General features: G+C 41.7%; 1 protein-coding gene across 1 annotated transcript; it reads left to right on the top strand.

Moving 5' to 3' along the window:
* Window positions 1–701: 701 nt before the first annotated feature.
* Window positions 702–19,414, top strand: tmem164 (transmembrane protein 164). Its single transcript, XM_083665464.1, has 6 exons — window positions 702–1,913; window positions 9,317–9,366; window positions 11,675–11,741; window positions 15,115–15,193; window positions 17,082–17,182; window positions 17,605–19,414. Exons 1-6 carry the CDS (start codon window positions 1,476–1,478, stop codon window positions 17,809–17,811), a joined length of 942 nt encoding a protein of 313 aa, XP_083521590.1. The 5' UTR covers window positions 702–1,475; the 3' UTR covers window positions 17,812–19,414.
* Window positions 19,415–20,019: the final 605 nt, after the last annotated feature.

Below are 20,019 nucleotides of genomic sequence, written 5' to 3'. Positions count from 1 at the left end.
CAAAGGGAGGCCCTACCCAGTATTAGTATAGTGTTCCTAATAAAGTGTTAGCTGAGTGTATATTTCTATGTTGTCTGTGTTGTCCTCCTCTCACAGACCTCTGGTTTTGGACAATATACCTGCAGCAAACATAATTAATACGTAAGCACCCATAATGCTACTTACTATTACAGATAAACAAACTGATATTAATGAAGTAGCCGAACACTAGTAAAAGACACGAAGATATCCATCAAGATTTCCTGGTGATACCTCTGCAACTATTTGATTTAAACCCACTAGAGGTCGTACATACACCAATATTGATGAGGACACGCTGAGTTTATGGCGCTTCTGAGGTGCTTGTATTGAGCGTCTAAACAACGTCTAAAATACACATATTATCATGACAACGATACATATGTTTATGACAACATCATCAGCCAGTAGGCTAAATGGCAGCCTTGCCACACCAGTGACTGCATTAGCCTCATGAAACATACAGCACACGAAACATTCTGGTTTCACAAATCATATCAGTTAATTGAAATCAGGGGCCTGTTCAGGAGAACGTTAAAAGGTTCAGATAGAAATGTGCTAGGCAGAACCGAGGTGACCGAGGGAATCTGCAACGTTCGGAACGTTTCGCATCACTGAATACACCCCTGTGATGAAAGGGAGGCGGGATAGAAATTCGACTATCCAATCCAGGAAGTCGTTATGAAAGGTTTGAGGTGAAAATTGAAATGGATTAGGAGGAATTGGATGGATAACTAGCTTAACGTTGTAGCTACTGGTGGTGTGGTGAACAAAGCTATGCCATATTCTTCCAAAATATATCGAAGAAGAAGATACATAGAAAATATAACTTGCGTTGCACATGGATGTGGACTGGAATATCAAATTGTAATGTAACTAACCAATACGCTAAACAAACAAGTTGCTGGGTGGGTCATTAAGCTAGCTGGTAGTAGCGCATCAAACCCGTGTGCTTGGTCGATCCGTCGCTCGAAGTCGAAGTAGATGAAAATTATTTTCTGGTGTAGCTATATCGTCTTATCGACGAAAATAACCTCGCTTAAAATTTGTTTTAGATTATCTAGCGGGTAGAATTTTGGACAATTCCCCCTCCTTTATTAACTAAAGTGGCTTATCTAGCTAGCTAGCTAATTGCAATATTCATTTGGGGAAGACATGCCTTTTGCTAGTTGGTGAGTCAATCAATGACGTGATTACCTTTTCTTGTCCCCATACACAGCTGCTGTGTCTTGGTTTATGGGTTTGGTATGCGAGACTACCTTGTATTTACCGTTAGCTAGCTGCCTACCTATAGTACCTCCCACTGCTATTTGTCTCGTTGTCAGATCCAGTCCACCACGGCACGCTAGCTAGCTATCCAACATCATAGCTACCTGTCAAGATAGGAGGCGGTGGCAGTATACATTTCTGCCTCCGCTTTAAAGAGAGATCACTACGGAGGAGAAATACTGCAGTTCATGTTTCGACAAGAAGTCAGTGTACTATCTTTTATTCCGTCTTGTTCGTACCTTTTCCAATACGAGAAGAGGAATATGTCTAGATATAACATATACAGTCTACTAGACTGGGTGTATGGCGGCGTGGACCCAAAGTTTGAGGGCAACGGGGGCCCAGAATGTGCTGCCTTCCTTGCACCCCAACAACGTATGAGCGAGAGTTTTGTCATAGTTTTGATTTCTATCGTGGAGATTTTCATTGCACTGAGGAAAATCAACATTTCTAAAGAAGTCAAAGAGATCGCTAAAGATGGCCCAAGGACAAAGGAGGACAGTTTAGGCAAGAACCTGTTGCTGGTTGCGCTATGTATGACGTTTGGAGTAGAGGTCGGATTCAAATTCGCCACCAAGACAGTGATATACCTACTGAATCCTTGTCATGTTGTGACCATGGTGCAGGTAAGATTGCATGCTTCAATGCTTGAGCAATGGGCAACAATCCTATCTCACAGCTCCAACACATCATGCATGTCTTACCATGACCACTGACATTTACTACTATTTGCATGTTATCATATTAAAACGATCCTGCAGACTTCCAGTGTGGGAGAAAGGCCAAATGTGCAATGTTAAGCAGAACCTCCCACGTTTTTGTTCATTATCTAGAGAACATTCATCAGACTGAATGGTGTCATATCAGACTTCTTTAATATTTTGGATATCAATTAACTAGGCTATCCCTAACCACATTTTTAAAATCTGATTATCAAACAAAGTCAACTATCAAGCAATGGTACCCAGAAAGAGCACATCACATGTTACTTTCATTGTATTAGTTATGGAGGAAGTGAAAACAGAAACATCCACATTTATCAGTGACACCACAACCTGAGACAAGAAATAGACATGCCTCTCTCGACCAATTCAAACTGGTGGGGGTTCATCGGGTTGCAAGGTTGTCCACGAGTAGGCTCTAACCCGCAATCCCAACAGGATGCTCTGTGATTTTTGCATTCTATAATTAACTGCGTGGTAGGAGCATAATAATTGAATGGCTAATGTTGGCTCTCAGATTGATCAGAAAAAGGACATAATAATGTAATAAGGTAATGATGATACTGAAAAACAACATGCATTATTTATCTTGAAGCGAGTATGTTTATTGGCGCACTGTGGCCCAGGGATGACTGAAATTGTAAAGGATGGTTGAACCACTCACCTCAGTAGATGCACATATCATATCATATAGCTTCCCCAGTGGTTTCGATGCATTTGCATCAAGTGTGTGTTGGACACCCTTTTTAATGATTTGTCACACTTCTAACGATACGAAGCCCAAACATTCATAATCATATCTATGCAATCAGTCATACTATTGATGGATATGTTTGAGAACACCATTTCATAGCCTGCCAATTGTTTGACCTTTATCTGGCCTGTTTGTGTCAGACTAATATTTGTCTGATAAATATAATAATGAGTAGACATAGCCAGAGATTGTATATACTACATAGCCCTGTCCAGCCCTTGGATATGCCTTTCACTGTTCATAGCCTACTGTATGCCATTCTTGGAACTCTGTGTCACCCTGCCACTGAGAGTTTACCGTCATCGTTGTGCCTTTTGGCCCCCTATCAACATCAGTCTTGTCAGTTTATGGTCAAGGATTATGTGCTAATGTGACAATTGCTATACAGTGCCTTCGGAAAGTATTCAGACCCCTTCACTTTTTTCACATTTTGTTGTGTTATAGATAGACTGAATACTTATGCACATGAGGTATTTCTGTTTTTCTTTTTCTTTTTAATAAATTTACTGAAATTTCAAAAAATGTGTTTTTGTGTTGTCATTCTGGGGTATTGTTTGTGGATTGATGGCAAATTCTTTTAATTTAATCCATTTTAAATTGAGTCTATAACACAACAAAATGTGGAAAAAGTTGAAGGGGTCTGAATACTTTCCGAAGGCACTGTATAGGCTGCAATAAAGGGACATATCATTTCATTAAGTGTTTAGCAATAGATATAACAAATGATCCTTTTCTACAAGGGTAAGGGGATGACGCGCATCAAGAATGAACAGTCTAGCTGTCAGGAGCTTTGCTGATGTGAGTGGGAGTGCCAGAGTGGTCTGATGGGTACAGGATGAGTTTTAATGTTGCCATGCCAGTACGTATGAGGGAGGGACCATGCCAGGAAGACCAATGACAAATGCTTAGCTTTCTTCTCCTCTGCAACAGCCTACATTGGACAAAGCGGGAGGAGGACGAAGCTTTGATGTTCCTTGCTGTAGAATGAAACATTCTTTCCTACTACATCCCAGATGTTTTTACCACTTAATTAACAAGGAAAAAGTGAAGCATCCTGTCAGCAACACCATTTTCAAGTGTCTCTTCATCTGGAGTAATTTGCATCACATTCAAACCGTGCAAAGTAATGTAACACACACACACAAGTTTATCACACCAAGATATTAGGTCACACTTTACATTAAGTTTCCCCTTTACCTGTGCTGTAACTCTCTTGTAACAACATTGCTGTTACACAGTACATTGGTGATTACTTTGTAATTGCTATGTAATGTATTTTGGTTGAGCAGTTTGTTTGTTACACCAGTGGAATAAGGGCTCTTCCTTAAATTCCACTTGTCCAATAACACATACTGCTCAACTCCATACACTAAAATTACTCAATTACTGTAGCAAGATGTCAATATAATATTGTTACCACAGTAATTATGACATTACTACACAGGTATAATGGCAACTTAGTACAAAGTGTTGCCAGATGTTATAGTCTGTCATAGGAAAGATACATCTAGTTCACCACTTCCCAAGCCAACACAAACAACAGACCCTTGTGGGCTATGGTGTTGGTGTCCCCAGTAACAGACCGCCCTGTTGATCCTGTTAGTTTGCCTCCTGAGTGTTGATCTGTTTGCATTGTATTTTGCATGTCCGGGTTTCCAATTCTTACACTGCACTGTCACCTTGCTGGAACCGAAGCACAGCCTTATTTTCTTCCCTCACAGGGCAGCCGTTTCCCTCACAGGGCTGGCATTTATTGTTTTGCCCTGTAATTATCTCACACACCCAACACCCAAGATGACGTTTTTGGAAAGAGAATTTCAGAGGTGTCTCAGCAAGTTGGATTGGATTTGACTGGACTGGTCTTGAGAGATTCATTATCTTAGTTCCACTGGGTTGACAATGTGTGCTGCTTTAATTGGTCTCAGAGAGGGAGAATAGGCCCAGCTGGGGTTTTCATAAGGGTCTAATGCACAACTTTGAACACCACAACATAGCACAACATATCCCAGCTAGGCCTACTACTATTACTACTACCACTACCACAGCCCAACCCAACCCAGTAGAGCACAGGGCTTCTTTACTTGCAGGACTCCGCATGATGGCTTATGGAATGGTCCCTTGATTCTGCGCATTCAGGAACTTGCCTGGACAAGAAAGGAAGCATGCACCAACCTAACTGGCCCTGGCTAAAAACCTATCAATGCTTTTTTTTGTTAGATACCAAGATCCTGTATGTAGATTTTAGCTTTAAAATAGTGCTAAATGGCCATGAAAATCGGTAAATCAGTAAATAAATTGGTAGCCATCAGGGAATGAGTTCACATGATGATGAACGTTCAGAGAAGAGTGCTATATTAGTCCAAACAAATAGTTTTCTAAAATCTGGTGGTTTGGTTTGTTTACAGGGATGTGCACATGATTGTCGCTATTAAAAAACATAGCATTTTCACATTTTCAATGTGGCAAAGCTATATGCTGGGCCTTTAATCTCAGTCTCATTCACACAAGGCAAGCTTGTTCCTGTATTGCGATAAAAATGGAATTTCAAAAACCAATGATAAAGCAGAAGAATAATGAACATTTCATGACCAGAATGCGTCTGTTGCACTTGTGAGTGCACTTGTGTCACTTTTGTGTAAATATTATGTTGCTTTGACTTTGTGGATGTTTCTTCAGGCAGGTTTGTCATTCTCATTTCCGAGCCCCCATGCTCCTCAGTCACAGACAGGAAGAGGCTCTGTCCCTCAGGAAGCTCTCATCCTGCTGCAGTCAATCTGCTGCCCATCCTCTCTGCTCTGAGCCTCTCAGCCACTATTCTGGCCACTATTCTGCCACAGGACATTTTTTGTCCTGTTGGGTTTTTGAAATCATTCTATATTGTATATTTTTAAGGGCAGTTTGCCTTTAGTTGAAATGCCTTTATAGGTGAAATAGCTCTTAATGGTATCCCTGTCATTTACCTGTGTTTAATATTGTTGGTTTAAAGGTAGACTTTGGGATAGTCTCCACTCGTTTGACGTCCTATCAACTCAGGCACACACAATGCAATGGTGCGCATGCGCCGACGTCTAACGAATGCCTACCATTGTTTGCATCTTTACTTACTCCAAATGTCTTTGGTTAAAGTTGCTGTGGCTTCCTGGCATGACGTCATATCCCAGAGTGTACCTTTAAAGCAATGTTACTTAAAAAAAAAAAAAAAAATCTTTCATGGTATAACATTAAGACACTAAAATCAATTCTTCAGTTACCCATTGTTAGTTATGGACCTACGTTGGTTTGGGACTTTAAATACAAGTGTTGGTATACACAACATGGGCATATGGGTAGTTGGGTGTTAAAATGGGCCGGCTCTGAAATAACAAGTTGCTCTTTACCATGAGGTTATCTTCGTCTGCTTCCCCTATAGGCATACCACATGAGAAAGGAGCAGAGGGAGGGAGGAGGTGCTGATATCATCCCTTACATAACATCACATAAGATCCTATTCCACCTTGTCCCACGTGAGATCCTTCCTCCTGCTGACAGGCTGGGAGAGGACCACCTCCTCTTTCTCCTCCTCCTCCGTGGGCTGTAATTAGACTGGTCATTCTTTGGCTTTTAGTAATGGTATGTGAGGACAGATGGTCCTATTCATCACCAGTGTACCTTTCTTACACTGAAAGAAAATAAATCTCACCACACAGTATCTTCTCTCCTCATGTAGGCCTCCCTTCACTTGCCCCTCTTGCAATGACTTCCTCCTCAGTCAATCTGGGAACAGAGATACAAAGCACTGATCCTCCCTGTAACTCCAGGGTTCAAGGATTGATACAGTGCCCTCCTGAAGTATTGGAAAGAGGAAGCATTTTGTCTTTGGATCTATACTCATAACAGTTTGGATTTGAATCATACATTTGCTATGGGGTCAAAGTGGAGACTCTCAGCTTTAATTCAATGTTTTAATTTTCATTCAGATTGGTTTCACCATTTAGAAAGTACAACATTTTTTTCAAATCATATACAGTGGCTTCGAAAGTATTCAGACCCCTTCACTTTTTACTCATTTTGTTGTGTTATAGATTCAATTTAAAATGGATTAAATTAAAAGAATTTGCCATCAATCCACAAACAAATTGAGTTTATAACACAACAAAATGTGGGGAAAAGCGAAGGGGTCTGAATACCTTACGAAGGCACTGTAATGTCTGATTAAAGCACTGATATTTAGTATTTGGTTAACAATCCTTTGCATACAATAACTGCCTGAAATCTGTGACCCATTGACCCCACCAGATGCTGTATATATTCTCTGGTGATTCTCTGCCAGGCCTGTATTGCAGCCATCTTCAGTTGTTTGTTTTGAGGTATTTTTGCCTTAAGTTCCCTCTTCAGCAAATGAAATGCATGTTCAACTAGATTTAAATCTGGAGATCGGCTTGTCCACTCTAGAACTTTTAACTTTTTGGCCCTAGTTGTTATGGCACTATGTTTGGGGTCATTGTCTTGCAGTATGATGAAGTGCCGTCCAATGAGATTGGAAACATTTGATCGTACTTCAGCAGACAAGATGTTTTTCTACACTTCAGAATTCATTCTGCTGCTGCCGTCAACAGTTACATCATCAATGAAGACGAGAGCCAGTTTCAGTGGCAGCCATACATGCCCAAGCCATAACACCCCCTCCACCATATTTCACAAATTAGATGGTATGCGGGGGATTTGGGGCAGTTCCTTTTTTTCCCCACACTTTACACTTGCCATCACTCTGGTACATGTTCATATTTGTCTCATCTGTCCACAAGACCTTTTTCCATAACTCTGCAGGCTCTTTTAGGTACTTTTTAGCAAACTGTAATCTGGCCATTCCGGTTTCTGTTGCTAACTAGTGGTTTACATCTTGCAGTGTAGCCTCTGTAGTTCTGCTGTTGAAGTCTTCTGCGGTCTCTACCAGACTGTTTGCAATTGCTGAGCTCACCAGTGTTTTTCTTGACTAACCAGAAACACCTATCAAGTCAGTTTTCCAGTACTGCTGATGGCTCATGAGGACCACCCTACAGTGTAGACTAGGGTTGCGCAGCCTGTTCACGGTTAGGCCAGCTGCTGAAAACACCCGCTCGGATGGGACCGAAGTGTCGTGCCAGTTTTGTCACTCTAGGGAATCTTGTCTCTGTTGACCTGACAGTCTGTGGGATTTACATCCAGAGGTCAGAACGTTTTCAACCTCTGTTTCGACGTCACTTCCGGTGTTGTACTGAGTAGTGCCATAGCATTGGCAGGGCCTGTCCCAGCAGGTTGACACGCAGCTCCCTTCATCTCTTGCTTTAGTGGCCGCATTCACTGTTACCCCCAGTTCCAGCAATTTCGCATTTGCAGCCAGTCTAGTTTTGAATTTAAATAATGATTTCACCAAAAGCTCCCACTCATACAGTTCGAGACGATACCACACATGGTTCAATTTCATTTGATCAATGAAATTCCGCTTGATTGATCAAATTCTTAACAACAATTAATCGATCATCGATTAATCATTAACAATCCTAGTCTAGACTCTACGGTTAGAGGGTTAGATAAAGTGCATTCGGAAAGTATTCACACCCCTTCACTTTTTCCACATTTTGTCATGTTACAGACTTATTCTAAAATGGATTCAATTAATTTTTTTCCTCATCAATCTACACACAATACTCCATAATGACAAAGCAAAAACAAGGTTTTAGAAATGTTGGCTAATTTATAAAAAATAAAAAAAAAATTGCTATGACACTCGAAATTGAGCTCAGGTACATCCTGTTTCCAGTGATCATCCTTGAGATGTTTCTACGACTTCATTGGAGTCCACCTGTGGTAAATTCAATTGATTGGACATTATTTTGGAACAGCACACACCTGTCTATATAAGGTCCCACAGTTGACAGTGCATGTCAGAGCAAAAACCTGAGGTTCAGGTGCTGAGGTTGAAGGAATTGTCCATAGACCTCCAAGACAAGATTGTGTCGGCACAGAAGGGTAGGGTGAAGGGTACAAAAAAAATCTGCAGTATTGAAGGTCCCCAAGAACACAGTATTCGTCATCATTCTTAAATGGAAGAAGTTTGGAACCACCAAGACTCTTCATAGAGCTGGCCGCCCGGCCAAACTGATCAATAGGGCTCTTGAGGACTGCAACTCATGTTGTCATGGGTGGCGTTATCATCTTGAGTTGCTTTCTGCAGTGACGGTTGATGATTAGTTTTGCCTGAAAGCAAGTGTCTTTATTATTGGTCTTTAAGATATTCCCTATTTAGGCTGATTTCCACTTAAGATAAGAGTCGGACATTGCACTATAGATGAGTGATAAACAGAGACTGGCTTCATGCAAGTTTATCACATACCTTCACTTGCAAGCATACACACAAACATTAAGCACCCATTACAACGATTATGTGAAACATTTTGCCTGTACAGAGACCCATTAAAAGACAGCTTTCTGATGATTACAACAATGCCATCCTTCGCTGCCTTCCACGTTACCTGGCTTTATAATTGAATATGGAATCACAATTCTTTACATGTTTTCTTATCTTCCTCCACAGATCTTCCTGCTGGCCTGTCCGCCATGTAAAACAGCCATGGTCATCTTTAGGTGAGTGCATTCTACATACCGCCACTACCCTCACCCAAAGAGCCAGGCTATGGCAGCGATGTGAGAACACGCTGGAGCCTGTGACAATTATATGAGGCATTATTTCAACTAACTGTCAAATTGCTTCTTAGAATAGACCACCACCCTGTCAACACCTCAGTGCTCCTATGACTCCCTCCCTAGGCTCACTTTAGACTTGGTAAGAGACTCATTTGTTTAAGCGGTGCTAAGCGAGGAAGGGCATGTTTTGAAGATATGGGGTTTACTACCTCCTATTGGACCCATTCTCTGTGGAGCTGTACTTGCCTGCATTAGTGATTGGGAAAGGGATCCAATTAGATTGACTGGAGACTGACCTCTTGGCTCCACATAAATGTTAAATAGATTAGAGTGTAAATCTCTTTAGATTGATGTACACTCACATGTAGGTCAGAGAGAGGGAGGTAATGGAAATCTGAGATGTCACTGCCACTTCTCTGCCCTGCAGGGCAAATGCACTTTCACTGTTCCTGTCCTTTCCACTTTTCAGAGATAGTAACCGTGTCCCAACCCCCCACTTTTACAAGAAGTCTTGGTTTGAGTTTGAGGGGATGTTTTTTGGCTGTTCTCGTTGCTGTCACACTTTTTGCATGGTTACAATTGACGAAACCTAGAAATGTTTGTACCTTGTTTTCCACAAACAAAAATGTTCTCTCATAGCCTTTATCAACCAGGGATCTTGAGACACTCCTGCTCTTAAACACGTGGTAAGAGAGGGAAAGATAGAAAGAAAGCTTTTTCTTGCTTTGCTCGTGGTTCTTTATGGAGCAAGATTTAATCTGGCCACATTATGAAGCCAGTGCAGAATGTCACATCTGAGAAGATGGCCATGCACAGCTGAAGGCAGCCCTTCACTGCAGTGTTTCCCATTTGTGTTTGATTCCTGTGGATGAGAGCAAGGTGGGGGTTGGGAGGGGGGTTACACCTCTGTGTTAATTTCTCTGGGCCCAGATTATTCCATTGAGATGAGGTAGGACACACCGCAGTGGAGAATTCCCCATGGGAGAGATGGATACCGCTGTGAAACAAGATCAACACTCAGTCAAGCCTGACTACAGCTGTGGTGCCCCCCACAGGGAACCTGTGTACAACAGGCCCCTCAGTATCCCACACTATCTATGCACTAAGTCTTGTAGTGCCATGCATGTCTATTGTATTCAGTTGTTCAGCATTGTCTGTAACAGGACAGGACTGGCCTACACCTCCTGGTGTCTTATCCACACTCAAATGACAGCTTGTGTTATCTGAGCAGTTCCCTTACCCTGATCTGTGGGGAAATACAGGGGAAAGCCAAAACACTGTAAGAGGAGATGTTTGTCTGACAGCAGCTTTTGGCAACACCAGCTTCAGTATTGATTTAATGACTGTCCATCGGCCTGGACTCTATGGTGTTATCACTCTTGTTGCAAATAGAGGCTTGTAATGAGGATGTTGGATATTTGTAACGTTACACATTTTGAGGAACTTCTCTGAACCTCTTCCTGCCCACCAGACTAGGAGCCCGCGTTTGCATGGCATTGGTTTCAAGTGTGGTTTAACTGTTGATAGTTACGTTCTGAAATGACATAAAGCTCCATTCTTGTTAGATGCATTGCAAAAAGACATGAAAATCTCAATAGTTTATTTGAACACACACAGAGGAGGCTCATTTGAATTGTGTTGTACTGACTTTGGACAGAGACATGGGAAAGGAAACTTTGACTGAACTTTATGGCAAACCTATTGAAAACTAAAGTAATCCCATTTTGTGGCGTAATCCCCATTGGGTGGTGGTGGGGGGGGGAATTAATACGTCTGTTTATGAGTCTGTTTACAAGCTGAATAACTGGTTATGATACTCAATCCACATTCCCTGAGAGCTAACACATGGCTACAGGGATGGATTGCCTTACATAGGTCAGACTGAAGAAGATCTGCATTAGTGATCCTATAATCACATAATGTCCACCCAGATGTACAGTATTATGTTCACTCAGATTTAGGGGTAGGCTACACTACAATATGATATGATTATGTAATAGCTATGTAAAAACAGAATCAAATTTCACCCGAGGATCCCAGTATGCTTTGTATTTTATTGAGTGAACACACTCTGTCATTAAATGTAATTCACTTGTTGTGACTCTTATTAGCCCTCAGCCTGCACTGTGACGGGGCTCAGTGGTAAGGCTGCAAGCTAAATGCACCAATGCTAAGCAGATTTTTTGTGGTTTTGTTTTAGGGATTATGTTGTTGGGTGTGTGGTGTGACGTAACCTCTCTGCCCACAGGCTTCAGGTCCACATGCTGAATGGTGCGTTGCTGGCCCTTGTCTTCCCTGTGGTCAACACCAGACTGGTAGGTAACCTGCAGTATTGAATGTAAATTGCACTTCTGCACCATATTTATAATGTGACACTGCTACAGTGTTATTTATTTGAGGGAGCCCTGCATTCTCTCTCAGCTAGTCTCTCATTCTATCATATTGTTAAATATGATATTTCATATGATGCAAATATTTTGTTTGTCATTTGCATGTGGGTTGCCTCCAAATGCACACCTTGTGCTGCTTTATCATATGGTATGAATAGCAAATTAGTTTGCGTGTACTGTATGAGGAAGCGGTTAGAACACCTGAAGGGTTGGTTGTTTGTCCTCTTTGCACAACTGTCGTTTGTGCAAAGAACGAACACAGCAATGATGTCATCCCTTTCTCAAGGACTTTATGTACTGTTCTGTAACGAAATGTAATTGTTTCTGGATGGCAACTGCACGTCCTGTAAAGCTTCTTAGCGAAGATAAACTTTAAAGTTTATTCTGAAGTTAGTTAACCATGGAGGATAGGTTAGATAGATTTATTAGCCTTCAGGACATGCAGTAATTTAACGTGACACAGTTAAAGCAGAGCTCCTATAACAGTAGCTTTACTTGGCTGCTGCTGATAAAATAGCTGTGACACTGCCCTGCCACAACCCCCTCTTCCCTCTTTCTTTATGTCCGAAGGCCTTTCTCATTGCAACGTTAGTCCTCAAGAGATCTTTTCTGCCCCCTGCTCTGATATGTCTCTTTTGCTACAAATCACTGCTTACAGTCCATTGATATTTGGACACTGAGACAAATATTTGAATTTTGGGTCTATACTCCAGCTATGTGGATTTGAAGATCAAATACACATGCATAGTGTAGTATAATAACATTCTAAGGTAAGAATGTGGTTCCATATCCCACATACATCAATGCTGTGTGTGTGTGTGTGTGTGTGTGTGTGTGTGTGTGTGTGTGTGTGTGTGTGTTGCACTAAGGTATGGCAGATATTGGCAAACATTTGCACAATCTGTAATCCTGATTGCTTTAAAATGCCCCATTATTCAGACCGATTATTGATTGTAACCAGGCATGTTAAATTGATGAGGAATCTTTTCTTAAATTGTAATAATAAAGTTGAATGGTAATTGTAATATTAGTATCTGGGTAGACAAACTGGACTCCGTATTGAACTTCATAAACAAGGTTGTTCATTCACCGTCCTTACCATTCTTCTACGCACAAAACAAGAGCTTCCTTAATTCCTTTCCCCATATTTCTGCCCCATGGGTGTGTACACATATATGCTAAGTCATTGTTTTGATCATATTTTTATAGAAATAAATAATAAAAGTTATTCCATCACTTTGTAGTTGTTTGATTGAATTTGTGTTAATCAAAAGCAACATTTTAATAAAAATACAACATTTTATTTTATGCCAGGGTACAAATAGGTAAATAAATAACAAATAATTGTTTGTGTTCAGATTGTGTTCTGAATAATCGGTAACCACGTCGGCCCAGAATCTTCACATGGGTGTATCCCTACTAATCATGTATCAGCAGGTATCGGGTGACAGGAGACTAAACCTCATCAAAAGTGGAACATAATTACATGACGCATCTCATGTTTCCCGCTTCTTCTCTTGTTAGTTGACATTGGATATTGACTCCCTCGTCACAGTCAAACTACATCTTGCTCATTTACATTTACATTTTTTTACATTTAGCAGATGCTTTTATCCAAAGCGACTTACATTTAAGTATATTTGTCTAAAGTAAGTGAATCATCTATACATCAGTCATCATAAGATAAAATCTATGCTTGGACCAGGACAGTTGGGATGTAGCCTGAAGAGATGGGTAGTGACTCTGCTCACACATATAGTCCTGCTGGAGGTACACCACTTCTGGGGAGAAGTGTCTCTTGTAAACAGTACGTCAGGAGACTGAGAGGAAGGAGGGCTCTCTCACACACACATGCACATATGTCATCATAGAGTTCTCTTTCACACTAATCTGCTGCGTAGGTTGGTAGTTCTCAAAAGTCAACCACATTCTTGTTACAGATGGGATTGGCTGATAATGATCCTCTCAGCAATTTGATGTTTTAGTGATTTAGTCCTTTTCACTTTTAGTTCTGTTCACTTGGCAAGAGGCAAGGACATTCTGACAAAAAAACAACTTGGAGCAACCACTGGGTGTTGGCAAGTACAAGAATGGGCAGAATCACGTCTACTGTGATTCTTATTCAGTTGGAGTCCTGGATCCTGAATGGAGAGAGTTACAGATTTTCCAGAAGTATGTTAGTCTGTGCTTGGCAATTACACCTTTTTTTAGCATCAAACAAAAGAGATGATTATTGTTGAGAATGTGAGAAAGTACACACACATACCCTATTCCAACAATGCTGTCAATTGTATTGAATGTAAAGGATGGGGAATTCAACAGCAGTAAAGACAAAGGCTACTTACGTAAGCTTCATTATGAGGCGTTGCTCTTGTTCGGTACGCTTGAGTCCCCTTGACCTGCTCCGAGTCTGTGGCCACCAATTCCTACCCCTCTTACTGCCTGGCAACCAGTTGAATGGTCAGCTTTTATTGTGTGAGTCTGGTAACAACAGCATGTGATAGCTCTTGGGAACCCCTTACCCTGCTGCGCCTCACACACACCTGGCACTGCACTCTCCACAGACCTGTATGTGCTACAACTGAGGTACATTTAAATGAAATCTGTATTGCTGATCATCTAGGGCCACAGTGTTTTACATTTTTTTAAATTGCTTCCTTAACATATAAGTGAATTAATCAAATCCAGTGTATGGATAGGCATTGGTTGACTGTTTCATGGTTATGGAACTTTCATGGACTGTTGACTGGTTTCATGATGTGTTTGAGTATTGGCTCATTTGCAACCTGACCCTGCAGCCGTGTAGGAGTGTGGGTTGTTAACCGTGTTCAGTAGAGTAGTCGACTGTGCCTGGCTGGTTTCCTGTGCTTTATTGCAGAGCTCTCCCTTCCTCTTCAGCTCTAGCCCCAGGCTGGCACACACACCATTTTATTGCCAAGGCCAGCCATTTTAAGAGGTTGTTGTTTTTACACAACAATGTCAGTCATCCAGTGAAGTGTTTCACTCTCTCCCGTTCTTCTTTGGTGTTCTGAAAGTTAAGAAAGAAAAAAACAGCCCTTTTTACTTTGAAACAAAACATTATGTGCCCTTTTGAGTGGGGTGTAATAATTGTGCCTCGCATTGTTTTAAATGACAATTTCCTCGGCAAATCAATGTTAAAAGTGGAACATTGGTACAGTTAATGTAGCTTTATATTTTGTAGCAATATATTTTCAAAGCAAACACCCGCATGGTTGACACATGATCTTTCCATGCCTGTATTTTTCATAATCTCTCTTCTTTTTGACGGCCTTTGTAGCTACCGTTTGAGAAGGAGATCTACTACATCCAACACTCCATGCTGTACCTGGTGCCTGTCTACCTCGTCAGAAAAGGAGGTAGGTGTTGCCTTTCTGTTTTCATGTAGTCACTGCTCTTTTGTCTCTGACAGATTCACCTCTGCCAAGATATCAAACTCTCTGAGCTCATTTCTGCCTTAACTTAACCAATGAAATCTCTCCCTCTTGTTGTGATATGTTTTATAGAGTGAGGCAGAACCCTAGGGAAAACGATGACAGACTGCCACCTAGTGTAAAATGTTGTTCTTGCAACCAATGTTGACTTTTAATTTCTTTCTCTTGACAACGTGTTATAACCCTATCTTAAAGCTTCACATACACTCACCGAACACTTTATTAGGAACACTATACTAATACTGGGTAGGGCCTCCCTTTGCTCTCAAAACAGCCTCAATTCTTTGTGGCATTGATTCCACAATATGTTGGAAACATTCCTTTGAGATTCTGGTCCATGATGACATGATTGCATCACGCAATTCCTGCAGATTTTTTAGGTGCACTTTCAAGCTGTGAATCTCCCGTTCTACCACATCCCAAAGGTATTCTATTGGATTCAGATCCGGTGACTGGGAAGGACAATGAAGAACACTGAACTCATTGTCATGTTCATGAAACCAGTTTGAGACGGCTTTTGCTTTGTGACATTGTGCATTATCATGCTGGATGTAGCCATTAGAAGATGGGTAAATTGTGGCCATGAAGGGATACACATGGTCAGGAACAATACTCAAATAGGCTGTGGCATTCAAGCGATGATTGATTGGTATTAACGGGCCCAAAATGTGCCAAGAAAACATTCCCAAATCATTACAACACCTCCACCATGAGAAGGTGTACAGGTATTCCTAATAAAGTGTTCGGTGAGTGTATATTTGTTCTGTCATATTGGTTGTAACAATTCGTGTGGTACATTGCTCCTCCATTTTTGTTTTGGTGGTGGACAATAGTTTGGTGCACTTTGATAAGACATCCAAGCATCCCTTCACACATAAACCAAACAGAAAGGGTAAAACAAAACATAAACATATCATTGCTGCAGTGTTGAAGAGTTGTCAGTGTGACTGTAACATCTGTAACTGATGGGACATGGCAGATTATACAGTGGAATTTCTGAGTCACTGCCCTGAATCCCCAAAGCAAGTCTCTGCACCGGGGAACTCCCTGCCTTTGCTCTCAGCTCCATTGGTTGATGTGGAATGACAGCATAACAAAGAGAGAGCTCAAAGTAATAGCAAAGCTCATGATGGCTCCATGATAATAGTCTCTGTGTATCTGGGTGTCTGTAGTGGGTCTCTGTGTATTGTGAGGGCAGAGTGGTACAGTAGTCTACTGCGCTCTTGGGTGGGTCTGACTGAGCGAACAATGAATGGAGTGTTTGTTCTCTGCTCCCCTCCCTCCCGCCCACCCTCCCGCCCGCTCCCTCCCTCCCTCCCTCCCTTCCCTCCTGCCTTCCCTGTTCCTGACTCTCTGCTGCTAGCTGTCTCTGTCCTCTGACTTAATTGACTCTGTCTGGACCAGAACACAGTGGTGGAGAGATGGCTTCTAAACACATGGCCATGTTTAAAATGCGTCCTCTGTTAGAGAGAGAGAGACGCCAAAGGCCTGAGAGAAAGAGGAGGAGGGGAACCAGAGAGTTTAGGAATGGGGAAGGCCTAAAGGGTTGCAAATCTGGAATTTTTTTCCCCCTATTCCAACTCGGTGCAACCTGTTTTTTTCAACATGGCTGGAGGGCAGGTTAGAGCACAGTAGTGAGTCACTGTGAAAGCCATCTGCAGACTATGATATTCATCTAAGGGGAAGGGCACCACTAGTCATTAATCTCCCAACTTCATTGTAGTTTCAGCTCTATACTGTGTCTGTTCCCAATGTTCACATATTCTCAATTACTGTAAGCTGATAATGGCTGCCTTGTTGTTCCCCTGTGCAGGTGTGTACAAGCCCGAGCCCCTGGGGGACATGTGGTGGGCTGTCCTCGCCACCGGAATCCTGTTCCTCTATCACTTCCTCTTCCTGCAGGTCCTGGGCCTGGTAAGACACAGAGCCCTCTACTGGTTACACAGTATAACTCCTCTCTACTCCTCTCAGTCTTAGAGGAGAAGGCGGTAGAAGAGACACACATAGGAGTGTGATACGAGTAATGTACAGGATACAGATGTCGGAGTAAGATACAAGACAGTGCCTGACAGACGTAGGAGTTAGATACAGCAATGTACAGCACACAGACATTCAAGTAAAACAACCTGCGTAGATTTTGACACAGAACGTGCTTGACACGAGAGCGTGACTAATGAGCTTGACACAGCTGATTTCTCTTCTCTGACACTCCCTGATGGTATTAATAAAACACCAAATTATAGGATTATATTAGATTATACTAAATGAGGTCTCAGTTGTTCTCCTTTTAGCCAGCCAGACTCTCACTTTCCTCTCCCTATGCTCCCTCTACCCAGGTGACGGAGGTCAATCTCAACAACATGTTGTGCCCTGCGGTGTCTGACCCATTTTACGGACCCTGGTACCGGGTTTGGGCCACAGGTCACCAGACCCTGCTGACGCTAGTGCATGGGAAGGCTCTGACCCTCCTTGCCCACCACACCGGCCCCACCTGCCGGTACCTGCTGGACACCGCCCGACTGCGCAGCAAGAAGGTCGACTGAAAGTCCACACAGACACACACACACACACACACACACATAGACAGACACACACACACACACACACACAGACGTAGCCTTTCACATCAAACGCCTGTTCTTATGTTGGGAATTTTGTATCAACATTTTTAATGCATCTTGCACCACTTACCATAATTATTTTTACTGTAAAAAGGAAAAAGCAGTTCAGGGTCAATGAAACAATGTGTCATCCTTCTAGTGTTATTGCTGGCTTGCATACATGCATGCACACAGTGGGAAGACTGCTGATGTTGGTAGTAATAGTTGTGTGGCTGGCCAGGTTTAATTTGCCTTTGTTTTCTTTTGTTTGTCTGGTTTTTCTTTTTTGGTCAGATTTCCTAAACAAGAGTTATTGTGAACTCATGACAAGAGAGATCTTTTTTTTTTCTTAAGTTGCCTTTTGTAGTTGTAATGTTGATATGACAAAAACATGGGGCCAACACAGCTGTCACTGACCTGTCACTGTCACACTTTCAATTCTTTTTTTTGCTAGCCATGCCAGTTGGCCTGTAAATGGGTCAAGTTGCCATTTTATGTTTGTATTTAAGAATATATGACGTATGTATCCATTGTAAAAACCATCACTGTGATGTTTTGTTTGTTTTGAAAAATCACGGTTCAAGATTGAAGCAGCTGTTCTCAGCTGTGTGTGATCACCTCATCCTGTTGGAGTGGTCAGTCTCAGACTCCTCACTGACTGGAGAGGAGAAACCTGCTCCTACCATTCTCTCTCTCTTTCTCTCTCTCTTTCTCTCTCTCTCTCTCTCTCTCTCTCTCTCTCTACTGGTGAATCTTATCTCTCCAGTGATATTTGTCTAAGAAGTCCCCATTGCTGTGTCCCTGGCTACTGTCCTCACTCGTCCCACAAAACTGTAGAGGTAAAAGAATTATGATGGAGAGGACCTTTTTATAGGGACCTGTGGCGCTTTCACCTACCCAGTCCTGTAAGATTGTTGTGGATGAGGGGATAGGACAGTGTCACTCAGTACAGCAGGGTGAGGGGAGCAATGCCCTGCAACTGCCGACAGGGATCTTAGAGGGAGAGATGGGGCTTCAGAGATGAGTCACTAAAGGGACACTGATCCTGGGGAATATTCAGTGCAACTTTCAGGACAATGCGGATATAAATGTAGTGTAGATATCATGTTGACATCATTCTCAATCTAATGGGATTGTGTATAACATTGCACTTGGATCTACAGTCTGAGTGTTGTCATCCAGGTTATTTTAAAAGGGCATCCCAATTTCAGTCCACAAGTACTCCAGTATATACTTGTTCTATCTAAACAATCACGTACTGTATGTTAAATGTATTCATGTATTGATGACCTGCATAGAGCTACTTTGGGAGTTATTGGGAACCCCTGTTTTAAGGGAAGTATTGAATTATGTTTAAGGGGTTTAAGTACCATCTCCACCACTTCGATCATTGGATCACTCCCGTTTTATAATGAGTGTATGAGGGATCTTTGTGTATCTATAAAAGTACACATCACAAAAACAAGGGATATGGTACATTTTGTGTACACTTTTTGTGTGGGTGAATGTGCACTGTGCTGTATTGACAATAAAAGTGATTTCTGCCCTGAAATGTGGATCTTATTCCTCAGGTACACCACCTACTGACTGAACCCTTCAGTTATTATGTTATCAAAGGATACAGGTTCATTATGGATCTCTAAATAGTTATCTACTCATCAATGTATGTATTCAAGTCTGTCCTGTGTAAGTGATGTCTATTCACGTTTGTCTGCAAAGATGCATGTATGTTTGCAAGAAATATTTCTTAACCGCTAATAGGGATTACATTCTTATCTAAGCTATTAGTAAAAAAAAAAATATTTAAAAAAAAAAGAGTTTGGCCACCTTTTACACTGGACACAATCTCAGCACCTTTGAGCATTCCATTAATCCATTCATAGGATGAATAGACGATTTGTATTCTGGTTCTGATCGTAGCAGTTGGCTAGCTTTGTTGAAAATTCAGGAAATTATATGAACTGCTATAGGGCCATATTCCCCTTTGGGTGCTAACATGGCTGCCATTGTTGTATATATGGTTCTGATCCCCATTGATCCAGGTAGCACAATTGGCATCAATGAGGGATTTCCATGATACAATATATCTAATCAGGTCCAATTCAACCTTACAGATCTCAACCTAGTAGGTAAACAATAATAAAATGGAGA

This window comes from Argentina silus (assembly GCF_951799395.1).
Source record: "Argentina silus genome assembly, chromosome: 2".
NCBI classification, from domain to species: Eukaryota; Metazoa; Chordata; class Actinopteri; order Argentiniformes; family Argentinidae; genus Argentina; species Argentina silus.
The sequence above is the reverse complement of the archived record's forward strand: the minus strand, read 5'-3'. Positions and strand labels throughout refer to the sequence as shown.

Excerpts from the sequence above, each read along its gene's own strand:
- tmem164 (XM_083665464.1), top strand. The coding sequence starts at position 1,476 with ATGTTTCGACAAGAAGTCAGTGTACTATCTTTTATTCCGTCTTGTTCG. Across the intron at positions 15,194-17,081 it reads CTACCTCGTCAGAAAAGGAG|GTGTGTACAAGCCCGAGCCC; the intron begins GTAGGTGTTGCC and ends TCCCCTGTGCAG. Across the intron at positions 17,183-17,604 it reads TCCTGCAGGTCCTGGGCCTG|GTGACGGAGGTCAATCTCAA; the intron begins GTAAGACACAGA and ends CCCTCTACCCAG.